This window comes from Oenanthe melanoleuca, chromosome 10 (assembly GCF_029582105.1).
Source record: "Oenanthe melanoleuca isolate GR-GAL-2019-014 chromosome 10, OMel1.0, whole genome shotgun sequence".
NCBI classification, from domain to species: domain Eukaryota; kingdom Metazoa; phylum Chordata; class Aves; order Passeriformes; family Muscicapidae; genus Oenanthe; species Oenanthe melanoleuca.
This window is the reverse complement of record NC_079344.1, coordinates 3,129,333-3,147,496: the sequence shown is the minus strand read 5'-3', so window position 1 is coordinate 3,147,496 and position 18,164 is coordinate 3,129,333. Positions and strand designations below refer to the sequence as shown.

The 18,164-nt window shown below is 41.5% G+C and overlaps 1 protein-coding gene across 3 annotated transcripts in view; it reads right to left on the bottom strand.

Moving 5' to 3' along the window:
- MTMR10 (myotubularin related protein 10) overlaps window positions 1–17,823 on the bottom strand; it is a 35,908-nt gene extending 18,085 nt beyond the window's left edge. Inside the window, exons 1-5 of one of the 3 annotated variants that reach the window (XM_056500251.1) lie at window positions 17,559–17,823; window positions 16,265–16,325; window positions 4,411–4,547; window positions 3,833–3,905; window positions 2,668–2,810 (exon numbers count right to left, since the gene is read on the bottom strand). In XM_056500251.1, coding sequence (XP_056356226.1) covers window positions 2,668–2,810; window positions 3,833–3,905; window positions 4,411–4,547; window positions 16,265–16,325; window positions 17,559–17,612 — 468 coding nt within the window. In that variant the 5' untranslated portion in view covers window positions 17,613–17,823. Of the gene's footprint in view, window positions 1–2,667; window positions 2,811–3,832; window positions 3,906–4,410; window positions 4,548–11,696; window positions 11,817–12,045; window positions 12,600–16,264; window positions 16,326–17,558 lie in introns of those variants that run through there. The other 2 variants (XM_056500252.1, XM_056500253.1) reach the window with 2 other exon arrangements.
- Between the last annotated feature and the right edge of the window lie 341 nt (window positions 17,824–18,164).

The window sequence follows — 18,164 nt, the reverse complement described above, 5'->3', positions numbered from 1 at the left end:
TACTGTGTAAGACCACTCTAGATGTGTTCACCAGCATCCCAAAATACTTTAAGCAAAATCCTGATAACAGGAAAACTTATCTAAGGATGTCATGGTTCTATACATTTATATTTTAATGTTAAGAGAATAATGCTATTATGGAAACATTCCATTAGATTAGCTGAACCTGTTCTCCCTTCAGTAAAAGTGCTTCTGTGCTACACCCACACAAAGCTGCAGTAACCTACCTCCATTGAAACTGCAACACTAACCACACAGCTGATATTTGTACAAGTTTTCTTCCTCACCATGAGCACATCCTGGTATTTGACAATGGCAGTTGTTATACTTTTGGTCACTACTAGCACAACTCTATAACCACACAGGCTCTGGTTCTCTAGACCTAGCTGTTCTTCCTATCAGAAGAAAATACCTAAGACCATGTAATTATAAAAGCCTAATGTAAAGGCCTTCATAAAAGGGTATCATGGTTTGCTCCTGCATAAGAAAATTCGGCACAAAGAATGAGATGCTGAGTTTACTCTCTCCTTCTCCAGGCTAATCACTCTCTTTGCTGTGACAGCCAATTAGAAATTAGTTGCTGTAAAGATATTGCAGGAGACAGCAGCTCCAGGGGCATTCTGGAGAAGCTGTGCAAGGGAATGACTGCCAAACGTGGAAGGTTCCAGGTGGAACAGGGATGGAAGGGCACGCAGAACAGAGCAAGGCCAGAGCAGGGTGGTTAGTGATGGGCTCTGCCCGCCCGTCTCTGGAGGGTGAAGGGGCAGAGCTGGTTCTGCAGCTCCGGGCAGTAACTGCACACACACTCATGCTGGGCAGATGGTCCTTGGGACTTACAGGGCTAAACTCCAGCCTGATCCTACTGAGAAGGGGAATTGTTAAGCTCCGGGAGCAAAGTGGGTCAGTCCTTACGAAACACTGCTGTGGCACGCGGAGCTCCGGGAGATGCAGCAGTGCCGGGAACGGGAACGAGCCCCGACAGGGCTGAGCAGCGCCGGGCAGCACCGGCAGCACGGCCCCACCACGGGAACGGGAATGGGAACGGGAATGGGAACAGGAACGGGAACGAGCCCTGACAGGGCTGAGCCGCGCCGGCAGCGCCGGCAGCACGGCCCCACCACGGGAACGGGAACGGGAACAGGAACGAGCCCCGACAGGGCTGAGCAGCGCCGGGCAGCGCCGGCAGCACGGCCCCACCACGGGAACGCGCCCCGACAGGGCTGAGCCGCGCCGGGCAGCACCGGCAGCACGGCCCCACCACGGGAACAGGAACGGGAACAGGAACGGGAACAGGAACGGGAACGAGCCCCGACAGGGCTGAGCAGCGCCGGGCAGCGCCGGCAGCACGGCTCCACCACGGGAACAGGAACGGGAACAGGAACGGGAACAGGAACGGGAACGAGCCCCGACAGGGCTGAGCAGCGCCGGGCAGCGCCGGCAGCACGGCTCCACCACGGGAACGGGAACGGGAACAGGAACGGGAATGGGAACGAGCCCCGACAGGGCTGAGCCGCGCCGGGCAGCACCGGCAGCACGGCCCCACCACGGGAACGGGAACGAGCCCCGACAGGGCTGAGCCGCGCCGGGCAGCACCGGCAGCACAGCCCCACCACGGGAACGGGAATGGGAACGGGAATGGGAACGGGAACGGGAACGAGCCCCGACAGGGCTGAGCCGCGCTGGGCAGCGCCGGCAGCACGGCCCCACCACGGGGAACGGGAATGGGAACGGGAACGGGAATAGGAACGGGAACAGCCCCGACAGGGCTGAGCCGCGCCGGGCAGCGCCGGCAGCACGGCCCCACCACGGGAACGGGAACGGGAACGCGCCCCGACAGGGCTGAGCCGCGCCGGGCAGCACCGGCAGCACGGCCCCACCACGGGAACGGGAACAGGAACGGGAACAGGAACGAGCCCCGACAGGGCTGAGCCGCGCTGGGCAGCGCCGGCAGCACGGCTCCACCACGGGAACGGGAACGGGAACGGGAACAGGAACGGGAACGAGCCCCGACAGGGCTGAGCAGCGCCGGCAGCACGGCCCCACCGCAGGGACTGCACACTGCAACACGGGCACAGGCGGGCAAGGAAGGGAATCCCTGGCAATGTACAGACCCAAGCAATTCCTCCTGCCAAAAGGTGCACCAGCCTTCACTGACAAAATCTTGATAAAGAGCCCAGCTCATGTAAACAGAACAAAATGGTGATTCCAACACCTCGCTGGAGAACTTACTGTGTGACACCATCAAGGATATCTCTAAGGCAGTACACTCAACCCTTGGGCAAATTAAGCTTGTGACTTTCAGAAAATGCATCAAAGTTGAAATATTTTCCATAAAAATGCAAACATCTGTTGTACAGCTGCAACGCAACATTCTGATTCCAGTCCTTAAAAAGACTTATTTAATAAATTAATAACTTTTTAAAAAAGTACAACAGATATGACAAGAAATACTGGTTTGTCTTATATGATACTAAACAGTTAGTACATCACACTAAATTTTTTCCCTGATAGATTTGACTCTAAATGTCTAGATACTGTCCTGTAACAGAATGTAAATAATTTGCAATTCTTCGCCCCCATTTCTCTATCAAAACATAATAATACAAACTGTTTTCATCAGCACATGTAATGACTATAAGGCAGGAATTCACAACAAGATAATAATACCTTTTTTGCACTTTCAGGACCTGCTTCATCAAAACGAAATCTGACAATACGGAAGTCTTTGCAATAAATTATTAATTCAGTTGGATTAAATTTAAGTTTTTGGTTGGGACCAAGGACCTTCTGTTTCCTCTTGGTGTCATTCACTGCAAAGAGAGACAAAGTTATTCAATTGTTTTCTGTAAGGATACACAAGACTGGCTCAAACAGTAATGTTGCTACCAGAAGTTTTTTATTTATTGGCACATTTTGATTCAGGTAGAAAATCTATTAGTTTCCTCTTAGTAAAAGCTTGTGTTTCACTAAACTTAGGGTAAACCTCATGTTTTATAAAAGGGGCAACAAATATGGGCCAGTGCAAGACAACATAACAGGTCAATAGCACCTCTTTGTTGTAAAAAAAAAATAAAAAATAGCATTTCTTCATCATGTTCTTCCTCAGAAACACACTAAACTTTTCATAGTGATCACAACCAACTTTGGGCATTGAAAATTTAAAACCAATAATTTAGATTACCTAAAGTCAGAAAACCAAGTATTTAACAGACCGTGCCATAAACAAAATTTGCAAAATTATTACTTTTATGAAATTTTACAATTACAAGATGAAAAAACATCCTTAACAAATAGGTTAGTCTAAAGAATCCAACAAATCAAAACCTGGTTCTTCACAAGAAGTATTTTGTTTCTTCAGATTAAGATGTCGATTGCCTTTTGCAGATTTTTGGAGATCACCAGCTATTAGCTTGCTAAGAATTAGAGAGGATTGAAGACTACAGCATTTCTCTTGTCAGAAATCCTAGCTATGTCTAACTGTATAAGCTTTTTGAAATCTAGTATATTCCAGTGGCAGAGATTCAGATGAAACAATGTAAAAATGTTGCTAACAAAATTTTCTACTGCTATAATGTTTCTCTCCTCCACCACCTGTTGATTCAGTATGGTAGTTATAAAGTCTACAATATAAAGACCCAACTAAGCCTCCTGCTTGGCACCTCAAGATTTATTCAGCATTTGAGGCCTTTATCCTAATTTTAAACAAACCAAACACTTAAATCAGGGAAGATTAATGACATAAAACCTCAAGTGTCAACAATTCTGCACAACTTTACAGGCAGGTAACAGTTTTGCACTGAGTAAGAACAAAGCCAAACTATTTTTTACATACCTGTGACAATCTGCTCAATGCATGTGAGTGGAACATCATGTTCACCAAGGAGGAGGTTTTTATAATGGAATTTCTGAAACACATGAACTCACAGCCATTAATTGCAGTTCTGCAGTTTGCAACCAGATATACATCACAACTTTGAATAAACTATGATAAAAATCAGGCATGCCTAGGCTTTTCTGGCAGGTATCACCCTTGCTTATTACCAGGTAATTAGAGGCTGCTGAACTGCACATGCAGCCATCTAGAAACCCCAGTGGAATATGCAGAATAACATCCCTATCTGCACTGAATTTACTGTATTAGTATCAAAAATTACTGTTAGAAATTCAATACAATTTGAAGTATAAAATATATATGTGTGTATGTGTGTGTGTGTGTGTATATATAATATAAGAAATCTCCAATTATTATTACTTTTGTAAGCATAGAAATAAAAAAAAATAGTAATTCTACTTTCAGGGACAAGTTTTGATAACTACTTCATGCCAAAAATCAAAAACCAACTTTTTGAAGTAGCTTTGGTCAATCTTCCTAACCAGTACTGAATAAGCACCATGTGAGCAATAACCAACCTGCAGTGGCATCGGGTCATCCGTAATAAAGGAAATCTTGAAGTTAGTGCAAACCAACTTGCCCCACAGATCATACTGGCTTGTGTCTGTTGCAATGCACTTTCTTACAAAATTTACTTCGTTCACCACAATTTCACCTAAAACAGAAGAAAGGGAAGGGAAAGGAGAAGCCTATATAAATCCTGTAGGTACAACAATTCTAAGTCTGTAGTACCAAGGAACCCCTAACTCTTTACTGGTTTCAAGTTATCCACCTCTTCTGGGTACACATGGAGTTTAGTTAGCACCACTCCAGGGAAAAGAAAAAAACTACTGTTCCAAAATGGACAATATTGTGCAGTAGTTGAAAAAACCCAAAACCAACAAAAAAAACCCAACCAACTTAAAACAAAAAACAAAACAAACCTCAAATAACAAAACCCAAAAGAAACCCCACAAGAAACCCAACCCACAGTCAAACCCAACAAAACCATGACACAGCACTTCCCTTAGATACAGAGATCAAGATCTGCAATTCTCCACTATTAAAAATTCATTGGTTTGAACAACACTGTCCTTTAAACAAGCATATATTCCTGTACTTCAGCTAGTATTTATTTTAAAAACTGAAATTAGCTGGCTATTGTTAAGTACTTCAGAGAGGTTTATGAACTTTCTGAATTCAGAATCATCAGGCCACATCACATTTTGCATTTATAAAGACATTTTCAGGTGAATTCAAAACAGTGTGCAAAATTATTCCCAACTTTTTACTGTGACTGTCTAATGAAGGAGACATTTTCTTGGTCTCCTTCATAAAATAGAAGATCCAAATGAAGAAAAAAAAAAAGCTAATTGGTCTGGCATAAGCTATAAAATATAAAAAGCATATACACAAATGAGACTGAGGACCATTTAAAAAGAATACAAAGTAAATCACTACACAAAATGATACTTTTCAGTTCCATAGCCAACATTTCTGAAAGCTAAACAGTAACTCTTCTTCTTAGTAATCTAACTTGGTAATTCCTTTTATTCCTGTACAGGGCTTTCACTTCTGTCATCAGATCAACCACCTCCCTGCTGCTGCTGTCTACCATAAATAGCGTGGGAGTACAAGTGTGTTCCAAGAAAAGTGTAATTTCATATTGGCTCTGAGATTCTGCTGAGAAGAAACTAAGAGCTAAAGACTGCTGAAGTCTAATTTGCTCGTAATAGGTTTGGCATGTTTGGTCCCAGTGCCCAAAATGCCATCTCAGTCATGCTCTGCATGGAAACAGCTCTTCAGGCAGCTGTGCTGGCAGGAACCAGTTACTGTATGCCCAAGGAGTACAACCACAGCCTGGAATGAATTCCCCATTTATATCCTGCTGTAGAGCAGGTCTTTTCCTCAGGTGGCTATCACTGCAGCCACGTAACCACATCTTGAAAGGACTGCCTTTAGTGTCCCAGACACTAAAGAGAAATTGAGAGAAATGCAGGTTTTGCCCTCTCGAGCCCCAGTCCCTGCACATGCTCCTCATCCTGAGCTGTTTCACTCAGCTGTCCTGCTGGAGCTCTTGCCCCTGATACGATCAGGGATCTGCCTGGAAGTCACTAAGAGCAGCAGCAGCATCTCTGCTTTTGGCTCAGTTGTTCAGCTATAAAAATATCTTGGTCTAAGTCTGTAGCCTTGAGCTGCCAGAATTACAATCTGTGTTCTGGGACTCTTTGAAGATGTGAGGAGACAAGTTTCATTGACCTGTGTTATCATATACATGAATATTCTATGTCAGAAGTGGCAGGAACTGTGAAAATGTCTATAAACAGATCTCCTGGAGTTTTAAAGTCTTTCCTCAAACAGTGCTAAAATATGCTTAAATAAGCTTTTGAATATGAAAATAAAAAATCTGATTCTGACAGCTTCAGTACAAATAGTTAAAAGTTCATCCAAGTCCACAGCAGCTGAAAACAATGTCTTATAATGGGTACATGAGAATGACATGTTAAATATTCTGTTAAATATTGTAATGAAAATGTTTCAATACTTAGCATGGTCTGGCCTGAAACTTCTTAATGCCCAGCATTTCTTAAAATAATCTATTTACTTAAATAACTGCAAAAGCCCAAACCATTTATTGAGGCAATTTCTCTTCAGTTGGTATTAAGTCATCAGCTATTCAATGTGAAGTTCTAAGTCACCTCCTGTGTATGAAGAAAAACAACCTCCTCACAAACTGAGTTCCAAGTAATTTTTATTCCTCTCTCTTCCTATTGCCAGACTATCACTGCATTTTTAATAAAAAAAAATAAGGAGAGCTAAATACACAATGAAATGTAACTTCCATAGCTTTTTTTTGGTAACATTCACTTACCTGTTACCAAGCATAATATTTTTTACTGCCACATAAAAGACACTTCTAGAAGCAAATTACTATTATCAAACTATTTCAGTACTTCATTACTTTGACATAACCAAACAGTAATGAAATACATTCACACACCTTCAATTTGAATTTACCACAGTTTAAAACATGCCTGCTACATCATTCTCTTTCCAAAGCCAGTCTTTTTTACCTCCCTCCTCCATTCCTCATAATTGTGTGGCTACACTGCAACATGTTTATTCTAATCCTATTTTAGTGCAACCGCATTCAGTTTCATTTCATCCAAGTGAAATACATTCTGGATTTTCTGGCCCAGCTTCTCTTCTGCTCTAAGGTTTACAGCTCTAATGCAGAACTGTCCATTTTGAACCTAAGGACTAAGGTATGGCAGCACAGAGAATGTGTGCACACCAACTTCAGCTGAAGCATGAGAAAGCTTGCAAATTTAATACATGCAATTTTCAAACACCTCTAGAAATTGATTTTTTTTTTTCCTGAGATGCAGGTTTGGAATTTTATATGATCCATCTTTTATCCCGCATTTGGACATCTATAATGAGCAATATAAAAAGAAACAAACCATTCAAAATTAAAATGCAGGAAAGTAGATAAACAATGTGAGTAGTAAGTGCAGGACTTGCACAATGAACCCTGCTTGTGTTTGTAGTTGAGTAGGTGATTTCTCCTATACAAGACAACAACACAGCTCTTCAGAGATTTTACACTGCACATTTCTACAATGTAGCTGCTGCTTTTTTCCAGTAAACAGTCACAAGCTGTTCCAGACACGGAACAGCAGTCAACACTTCCATGTGACTCCAAGAGTCAAAGAATGATCTCAGGAGACAAGAGCAGTTTGTTTAAACTTTGAGAGGAAACCAGAAGAGAAATTACAGGTTGCCACCCTTACACAGAAAGCCTAATCATGTTTAATAAAATTATTTCTACATTGAATACATGAATTGCAATAAAACCAGGAGATCCTGAAGGATCTATCTAGCTAATACACCCTTCACCTAACACACAGCCTCAGAAAAATTTTGCTACATCTTCCAAAACACAGGCAATCTGACTGGTTCATATTTTGGATGTTAAGAGAATTCATGGTATGTATCTTATCCACTACAATTGAAATAGAAAGCAGGCAGCAGAGGCTGGGAACACGTGGGAGCAGGGAGAGGCAGGACTAACCCTGCTGAGCACAGGGATCAGCAGGAGGGAGCACTGAGAGCACAGCTGCAGCCACACCACTGCACCAGCATCTGCAGCAATTTGGTTCCTCAAAGTTTGAAACACAATCCCTCTAACCTCCTAAAATAAAGAATGTTTACACCATTTTCACTACAATATTTTTGTAACTTTTGGTGCCCTGCCTCACATGATCAAGTTTAATTTTTTTGCTTATTCTATAAAGGCAGCAATTTGTAACTTTTCAGACAAGAAGGTTGATTTGAGTAGCATCAAGGACCTTATTAATACAGATGATACAGACTGAGCAGTTTTCGACACCTCTAACAATACTGACTGAACAACAATTCTGCACAATTAAAGGAAACGAGCAATATTTTATTTATACAGACACATACACAGATCAATACATATACAGAGATGGAGCATGGCACACATACATATATACAGTATTTTTATCTCATTAAAAACCTGATACTTGCTAGAGGCAATGAATGGCTGAAATCATACCCCATAAATTAATAATGCAAATCCTACAAGCTCAATAAACTTGCAGGTACCTGACCTGCTGCTAAGGAAAATTTCCCAATGCTGTACTAGAAGCACAAGAATAGATTCATCAGCATAAACTTTCTTTAATGAGCACTGAAGCTCTAAGGAGATGTTTAGTGTCTAATAGATATAACCATAACAGAGGTTATTAAGTACTTTATGCAGTCATGTAATTTCTACCTCAATCCATAAAAACCAGCACCAGAATGCACTTAGGAAACTGAACTCCTGTTTCCCATTTACAATGCTGATAGTGATTATACCCAAGTAAGACAAGAGAAAACCAGCTTGTTTATGTCAAAGATAGTTTTAGAAGTTCACAATAGAAAAGCTCAAGTTAATCCAAGTAGCCATTTAACCATTAAGAATGCACAATGAGTTCACTTGTAAAATATTTGGCAAATAATTAACTTTTGGAAATTCCCAAGTAAGAATTTCCAATAAAAACTTCATTAATAAGTAACTGAAATCTACAACATTTTTGTCCCTTTATCAGCTCTCCTGTGGAGACAATACCCAACTTGTATGAGTTTATTAGTATGCACCAAGCATTTAGATGTAAATGTCTCTAATCCACTTCTAAATGAATCTTCTGTTCAGTGTGCTCAGGCACTTCCAAAGTTAAGAAAAAAAAAATTTTATTAGCTCATGAAATAATTACCTTTCATCTATTTTCTGATTTTCATGAGCTCTTACAAGGTTATTTCAAAAGGACAGCTCAATTCTGTGCTTACTGGGGAATGAAAAACAATTTGCATTAATTTTTAATAGGAGAACCTGGGATTTCTACTAAAGAACAGCTCTGACCACTGCTTGGAGAGTGATGTGCTACAAATGCACAGTACCAAATAAGCTTGCTTTGACAGTCTTACTAAAAAATTGTTATTAAAATATCATCTATGAATATTTCAGTTTCTCTAGTGTGCTAAGAGAAAAGAGCTTAGATAAATTTTTATACGTTCAGTATAGGAGAAAGTACCAAAATAATAAAGGCTTCCTGCTAAGTCTTCAAAGATCTTCTCTCTGTTTCCCATGCACAATTAACAAGGCTAAAATCAGTATTTGCCCAGTAATGGCTAATCTTTATGAACATTGAAAAAAAACTCAAACAAACAAACAAACAAAAAACACCAAACCAAACAAACCCACATCTGGGACCTGAGAAGATAAGTGCTTTTCTGAACTAGGATGGGATGCTCCACAAAAGCTTTCCCCACATCTCAGAACTGCAGTGAAGGACACAGGAATGTAGAGTATGCAACAAACAACAGAGGTTCAGGTGGCAAGAAGGGAACATCCATCAGGAGCAAAGCTCTCATTATCAAACAGATTGAAAACAAAGTATTGCAGCAAACTAAAAAACTGCTTACAGAGTTAATCCAGGGACTTGTATTACTGCTAAAATAGAAACAGTTCCATAGTTAACATTCACTTCCACCTCAAGCCTTGTGCTGGCACTGCCATTTATGACAGACTTTGTTAGACACATCAGAGAACCGATCCAGTTAAAAATGGATTTTTTTCTGTTCAAATTTCACCTGAGTTAGCTCTAATCTGGCTTGTTCTTTGGTTGTACAAAAAAGCATCAGCACAAAGTAGTAAAGAATGCACCTGTATGTGAGAAAAATAGAATAATAAACAGCTCCTGTTAGCATCTGTATGTATAGTTGGATAAATTAAAACAAACTCTTATCACCAGAACCCCTCCAATAAGAGTTTTTAGGAAAGGTCATTGTTCTGTAATGTGAACAACAGACAAGCCAGTGAGAAGGGAGTGTGTTTGGTGTTTGCATATTTTTAAGTCTGGCTACATAAACTACAGATTTCCAAACCCTGACTTTGCCTAAACAATATAATCAGTAACAATTTGGGAAGACTGAGGTTTCCAGCTTGTTATTTTATAACTAGGTTACCAAGTTACAGATGCTGAACTTTTAATGTACTACTGAGTCTTTGTTAAATTATACAGGTTTGGCTTAACAAATAAATTAATACAGACATATTTGTTTAGAAAGTAGTTTGGGATCCATTCACTGAAGACTTGCTTCATTGAAGAAAATATAATTGCAAAGAGACAAAACCCCCAGTAGCTTGAATAGATGACAATTCAGAATCTACTGGATTTTAATGGCCTGTAGCATTAAACACATATGGGGCAGAGTGGGCAGAAACCAATTGCTTTTCAACTTCTTTACAAAATGCACATGTAAAAACATTAAAATACTTAATTTTAAAACAGGCTTATCCTTCTAGCTTCAAGGAATTATTCCAATATTGGCTGATGGGTAATTTGTTGAATATAGGAAATTATTTTTGCAGATGTTTACAAATACTAAAATATATTACTAGTCAGAAGCTTTAAGAAACACCTTTTATAACAAAAGGCAAGACAAAACTACTCCATCCAGTAAAATCTACTTCTAAGACTGTATCTGGTACTTGGATTCTGCATGCAGACTGCCTTTGTTGTACTTATGTCCTGCCAAACCTTAAAAAAACCAAACCCAAACACAGAACAAGCACTTAACTGAACTCAAACCACGCCTGAAAATTTATTTTGAGCCAAACAAACAAAAAAGCTGTAACAGAAAAGAGCACTTAGCATATACTTACTGTGACATCTCGTTCTAAATCTAAGTCAAATGTTTGGTTCATTTTTAAACTTCTTGCAGTATGAAAAACTAGTTTGCAGAAACCTGTTGTTTCAGATTTCTGAATTTGAAACTCTCATAACTTATATAAAACTTCTGGCAATCTTTGTATAGCCAACAAAAAAAAAATTGGAACATCTACTTTAAAGAAGTTTTAGGGAATTGCAATATTTTCCAAATTGCCATTCTGATCTTCTAATCTGACCATTCTTAAACATTGAAAATAATTTCAAGCTTTTGTATAACAACGATTCCTGAAAACAAGTTGCAGCTACAAAGCTTTTTTGCTTCATTTTTTATATCACATATTAGTTTTAAAAACAAACAGATGAATTTTCACAGTAACATTTCAGCTTCAAATAAAAAACTTGATGCAGGGGAAAAACCTAAGGGTGCAATGATGTCTTCCTCAGCTGCACAAGGAGGGGGTGAGCTCTGCACAGCGCTGGAAATGAGAGTCAGCAGCTCGGAGTGCTTTGGAGCAGAGAGGAGCTGCCTCAGGCAAGTTCTGCTCAGGTGCCAGCAGCACTGAGAGGCTGTCGGTACTCACCAGCAGCACAGACACATCCTAAACAGATCAGGCAATGCCTTCCTGAATATCAGCACCTCACTCCAGAAATAGCCACAGGAAAGGCACCGACAGTGACAGCACAGCACTTGCACCAACTAAACAAGCCCAGTTTTCCCTTGGAGGAATTAAGTGGAAACGATTCCCAGCAGCCAAGCAGGGCAGAGCCGGCAGATCCCGGGGGTTACTCATTAACCTCACACACAGTCCCCACCCTGCCCCCGGCACCCAGCACTCACTGCACTGCACTGCCTGGCTCTGCTCCCCACAGACCAAACGGAAATGCCGAGGAAGAGCTGCAGGGGTCCACAGCAGAGAGAAAAGAACATACCTGGGACACTAATGCACAAGGGTGCCTCAATGATCAGTGCATTTCCCTCTCCTATCACATGATGTGTTGCAGCTGCTCTGGAACACATGACTCAATGTAATAAGGAATTGCAGAAAGCAGAAAAAAACAAAAAAACAGCTGGGAACTAACTTGCAAGCGAAACAGACTCTTCTAAAAGATCAAATCTTTCCATAATACAGTCTTAAAAGCCTCCTAAAATGAAATTTATACAGTCACTTGCCTTTCTAAAGGCACATATATATAAAAAAGCCAAAAATAAAAAAAAAAAGGTGGCAAAGTCAATCAGCATTGTTAAATAAAAGCCAAATATATCCAATGGCAAAAATCTTGAACGTGATACATGACTCCACCTCAACAAAAAACAGGAACTCAGCACAACCAAAAAATGTTCAGAATTAATCAAAAAGGTGATCACAGATACAGGAAACTTCATTTTCAGGACCAACTAAGACAATTAAGCTAAAGGAAAGCAAAACAAAGTGCACGTGTAACACAGGTCTGAAAACCACAACTTGCACGAGATGGAGCAATACAGCTTGATGTTTTCTGTGACTTACAAGAACTAGGATTTATCCAAAGGAACTGGACACTGGTAATTTAAAAAAAACACAATTACAAGGAGTTGTAACAGCATAAAACTAATCAGTGGCACTTGTTACCATGAAGCTGTGGGTGATAAACATTTACACAGCTATAGAAAGTAACCGCATAAATTGAAGACAAATCCAGCAAAAGGAGCATGGTAGCATTGTTTCTATGATATCCTGACTTCACCACCACTGCCTCTTTAACTTACTTTAGCATGAGCAAGCCTTAAAGATAAAAACTACTATTCCAATTCAGTTTAGTCTATAATTTTATAACCATTTCTAGCCTTCTTGTAAAAACTTACAAGTAGCAACTACTAGCTTAATCTACTAGCAAATTAGGATACTGAGCAACAATCCAGCTAGTTCATGTGGACATTAAGATTTGGGAGGCACAATCCTCTCCTCAAACTCAATCAGATGCTCCACTGGTTACATAATCTGCTGCAGAATGCCCTGTGTGAGCAACAGGGAGGATCTCATTGGCTGTTCTTGCCTGAACCACAACGTGGCACTGGTTCCAGTACAGACACTGGACTGGTCCATTGTCCATTGTCCTGTACTGCACTGCTGCAGATTCCTTTGGCATTCACATTATGGAGACACACTCTGCATTCACAGTCCACTAGGGCTGGACAGATTTTCTGAATGTTCAGGTTGATGATTGAAAACACTACAGACACAGTTATGGAAAATAGGCTACAGCTGATGACCAGAACAAAACACACCTTCAGGTTTAATAACTTGAACTCTGCGCTCCCCTAAGGTACACAGATTCATTTCCTACCAGCCAGGCAAGGCACTTTACAGACTGACTGGTAGACTATCTGCTATTTCTGTAATTTTCCACTTTGACATGCTTATAAAATCAGCAATGCACACAAAGGGGAAAAAAGTGAAACTGTTACAGAGGCCAACTCAACTAATTCTGCAGAAGCTCTCATTAGCAGAGCTAACACTAGGAAAACAGAGGCCCAGAAAGAAAAAGAAAACATTTTTATAACTCCATCTCAAACCTATATCGTGTTTTGCAATAAAATTACACCAAATCCTATAAAATTACTTGCTTTTCCCTACTGTAGTATCAGTGTTGTCCCTTACAACCAAGGTTTTTTACTTGTTTTAAATGATACTTGTTCCTTTTCCCAATAAATACCTTCCTCAGGGCATACAGTTCCACAAAAATACAGGACTTTGCTCCAAATTCTGATGGGATGCAGGCTCTGGGCTCCAGAGGAAACTTTCAAAACAAACTCTACAGGTTGAAAGTTGATTCCAATGAATATTTTTCTTTTTTTTTCAGTAAAAACCACTTCATTTTCTTACCAGATGTATTATTTCCTAGCCTATAACTCCTTGTCCTAACCTGCACTGCACAAGCTAGACAGCAGGGTATTTAGCTATTTTGGAATTAGTAAGCAAGCCACTCCCTCAGAGTCACTACATTTTAGGAACCAAAAGCTTAATACAACCATTTGCAGGTTTTGAAGATTACTAGAGCCAGTACCAGCTTGTGCTAATGCAACTTAATTCCAAAAGGACTCCTTAAAAAAACTCCTCTACTTAAAAAGGCATAACAAACATTCAGGTTTATCTCTGTTCCTGAGACAAAAAGCAATTTCACACAACTGTTAAGGATAGGATGTTATGAATGCCATACTGAAACTGTATTTACAAGGAAGTGCAAGTCAACTTTAATATAATTAAATGAGTTGGAATTTGGCCAGTAACTTGGGTTATGACAAATCCAAAAGCCAGTCTATCCAACAGTACAATGTGTACTTGTTTATGCACTTTTCTACAGCACGGCTGATGACAGAAACAAAAAAAATGTGTTTAGGCTGGTGCTTAACTTCAAACAGGAAGAGCTGCATTTAACTAATTTTAAATAAGTCACTCCTAACACCCTCCCCATTCTCACACAGAGTCATGAACAGATTTTGTCAGAGCTATTCTCTGGCTATATAGAGCAGTGAATTTTGTTGTGAAATAATTCAAAATAATACCTTAGAATGACATGGAGGTGGTAATTTTAAGTCTGTAGTACATCATACTGTAACTTCTACATAACTTGGAGCAACTTACTACCAATGTCCCAAGAGCCATCAAATGCTGACTTCAAAGAGAGGGCAGACAAGGAAAACAATGCAAGAGGGAATAAATATAAACCAGTTGAAAAAAACAAACCCAGTCAGCATTTTAAGAGTACTTGGGAGTTTCACAAATAGAGAATGAACCAAATGCAGAAAGTGGCAGCACAGAAGCTAGTTCTTGTAACTGCTCATGCCCAGGTCCCACAGCAAAAGCAAGACAAGCCACATTTTGAGCAAAGCACTCTGGTACTGCCTTGCATTTGCTGTGGAATGTCTCAGAGAAGAACATGCAGTCACTTCCTTGTGAGTCAAAGGCCTTGGATGAATATCAACGGCAACAGAATCAGTGAGATGCCAACTGGTAAGCAGAAGTTTTGCAAGCATAAAAACATAACTATTTCAAATATCAAGCTATCTCAGCAATTTTAAGACATCTATGCCTCAAGCAAACTGCATTCTTTTGTTTCCTGAAGAATGTCAGGCAGTTGTTATATACTCTTTCAGCTGAACCTTTTCCACAGTATTTCAGTCTCTTAGGTACCTCACTGGACCATATCACATATCAATTAGTACTGCTTAATTAGCAACAGGCCCATGTAAAGCAGTGACAGAAATAATGTTAAGAGTTGTTTATACCTACATCAGTGGGTGTGTAAATTCATAATTTTTAATATGCATTCTGAATGCTGAGGAGAAACTGTAGTATAACATTGTTTTAAGCTCAAAATTATCCTTGGAAACTGCAAGCCAAATTTATTACTGTGATGTACAGTTTGCAATGGGAGTAATCTTGAGAACAGTGGATTGTTCCTTCCATATCTGAAAAAAGGCTTTTAGAAATCCTCATAGATCAAATGGTCATTTACCAGAGATTATTTCTTATTTAAAATATGGATGTCCTACATATATCCACCCTACATTTTTATAAATATGGAATGATTAACAATAATAAAGGCATTGCTTTATTTCACTCACACTCAAAAAAGATTATTCTGTAGAGGTCTGAAGACACAAATTCCAAACTTACCTAACAGCACCACATTCAATAAGAGTAAATTAATAAAGATGGCATTAAAAGTTTTCTAATACAGAAGTCAATCATTCCCACCTACTGGAAATTCTATGGTTATTTTCCTTTAAAATAAAGGCAGACCCTGACACAGGCTTTGGTACTGGGTTCTGCACACAGATAAATATCTGACTTATTTAATGAAAGTGTAACTACCAGCAGTCTTCCAAAAGGTGTGAAGAATGTAAAAACAGTTAACAGTGGTTTTATTTCCAATACTCACAATAAAACCAGGACATTATTCTATATGTAGTAAAGCATCACACAGGCAAAATTGCCTAAGTACTTATTTAGCATATCAGGTGGGTTAGAATAAGTTTCTACAGACACAAATATCATTGCCTTTTCCTGCTCAAAAGCAATATTCCCTTAACAAGCAATGCTAAGATTAAAATATACCAAAATCAATACCAATAGAGGTATTTGTCAAATTCCTGATTCATGCCTACCTGGTAAAAGTACTGGTTCCAGTTTTTTAATCCTTGGTTCTGATGCTATAGTGTCATCAGCCTGAAGAAAAAAAAAAAAAAAGATAATTTACTTAAGGCTCAGAACTTTACTGTCAGACACAAGCCTGATCTGCTTGTACAGAAGAGAAATTTTAAAACTTTTTTGAGTTTTTTAAGTTTTAGCTTAAAAAGTTCATCTTAAGGAGCTAGAATCCAACAACAGCAAGAGTTTTTAACAATTTTGAGGGCATTTAGATTTGTACCAAAAGAACAATAAAATATTTTAAATATTCATGTTTAACAAATTGGGCAACCCAAACTATCACAAGTCACAGGGTGAACAAAAACCAATTTGACATTCCATAATGGCTCGAGATCTTCAACAAGTTTCACAGATACTGACACTCAAGTTCAAAAAAACTCTCTACTAACTTCTAACATGCACAACTTTCCAGCAAAGATTTCAAAAAAACCCAAGGCCTAGAACACAAATGTTTACTTGCACTTCAGTTTCAAACCTTAAAAATTAAAATCTTGTATAAAAAGACTGGAATCCTTGGTGGAATAACTCACAGTTCCTACAATGACAGCAATATAACCATTTCCCAGGACTAGGAATATCCAGAGCTGTGCTACATTGACAGTTCACTTTTACTAAGAAATTGTGAAAAAACAAAAATCAGTCAACATGCCAAACATGTTGCTAGAAGAGGTCCTGTCTTGTTTAAAGAAAATACCACCTTCTGTCAAGTGCACATCCAGATGACACAAAAAATCCCGGTGGTTGTCGACAACCTCAGTACTATATACATTATATATAATTGATAGATATACTTGGTTTTATTATTTATGCCATCAGGCACGTTCTAAAGGTGAAACGATGGCTACAAGCGAGCTAATTATCTGCCCACTGCTTTCTCCTCATCCCGCCCAGCGCTGCGAGCAAAGCGAGCCCAAACACCTGAAGCACACCTCAAACTTTCCAAAATAATTCCGCAGGGGCCGATTTTAACGAAGGCAAGACCTCATTTCGACAGAAGTCCTGCTTCCCGACCCCAGCGCGGGCTCTGCCCGTGTTTGACGCGGCCGCGGAGGCCGAGGGGCTGCACCCCGAGCGGCCGCTCGGCTTTTGTTCCCCGGTGCCACGGGGGGCTCGGGGCCCGGCAGCACCGCCACAGGTGCGGCTCGCCCGCCCGGGCCAGCGGGCACAGCGCCGGGCGGCACCTCGGCCAGGGGCAGCGACAGCGACAGGGACGGGCGGGGCAGGGCAGGAATGGCAGTAAAAGGCGGTTACCTGAGGCAGAAGGTACGACTTGAAGGTGGGTTTGGGCTGCTTGAGGGAGAACATTGCGGCCGCCGACGGGCGGGGCGGGCCGGGCCGGGCCCCGGAGGTGGTGCCGACACCCGCCGGCTCAGGCCCGGCGCCCGCGGCTGCTCGGGCTGCGCTCCCCGTCACACCGCGGGGGCGGCCCCGGCGCACCCTCCTTCCCCAGGGGAGGAGCCAGCGGCCTGGGCAGGCCCGGGCTGGGGCCGCCGCCGCCCCGCATGGAGCCGCGGCTCCCTCCGCCTCGCTGGGCCGGCTCCGCGGGCCGGGCCGTGAGGGGCGGGCGCGGCCGCGTACGGCGGCGCGGAGGGAACAAGCGGCGCCCGCGGCACCGCGCAGCGCCGGCCCGGCCGCGCTGCCGGGGGCGGGACACCGGCCGGGCCTGCCCTGCTCCAGGGAACAGCCAGAGCGGGTCAGCGGCCCGCCCGGCCCGGGCCTGCCCTGCCCCAGGGAACAGCCGGAGCGGGTCAGCGGCCCGCCGGCCCCATCCCGCCCGGCCCGGCCTGCCCTGCCCTGCCCCGCCCCAGGGAGCAGTCGGAGGGGGCCTGCGGCGGGCCGAGGCGCAGGATCGCCAGT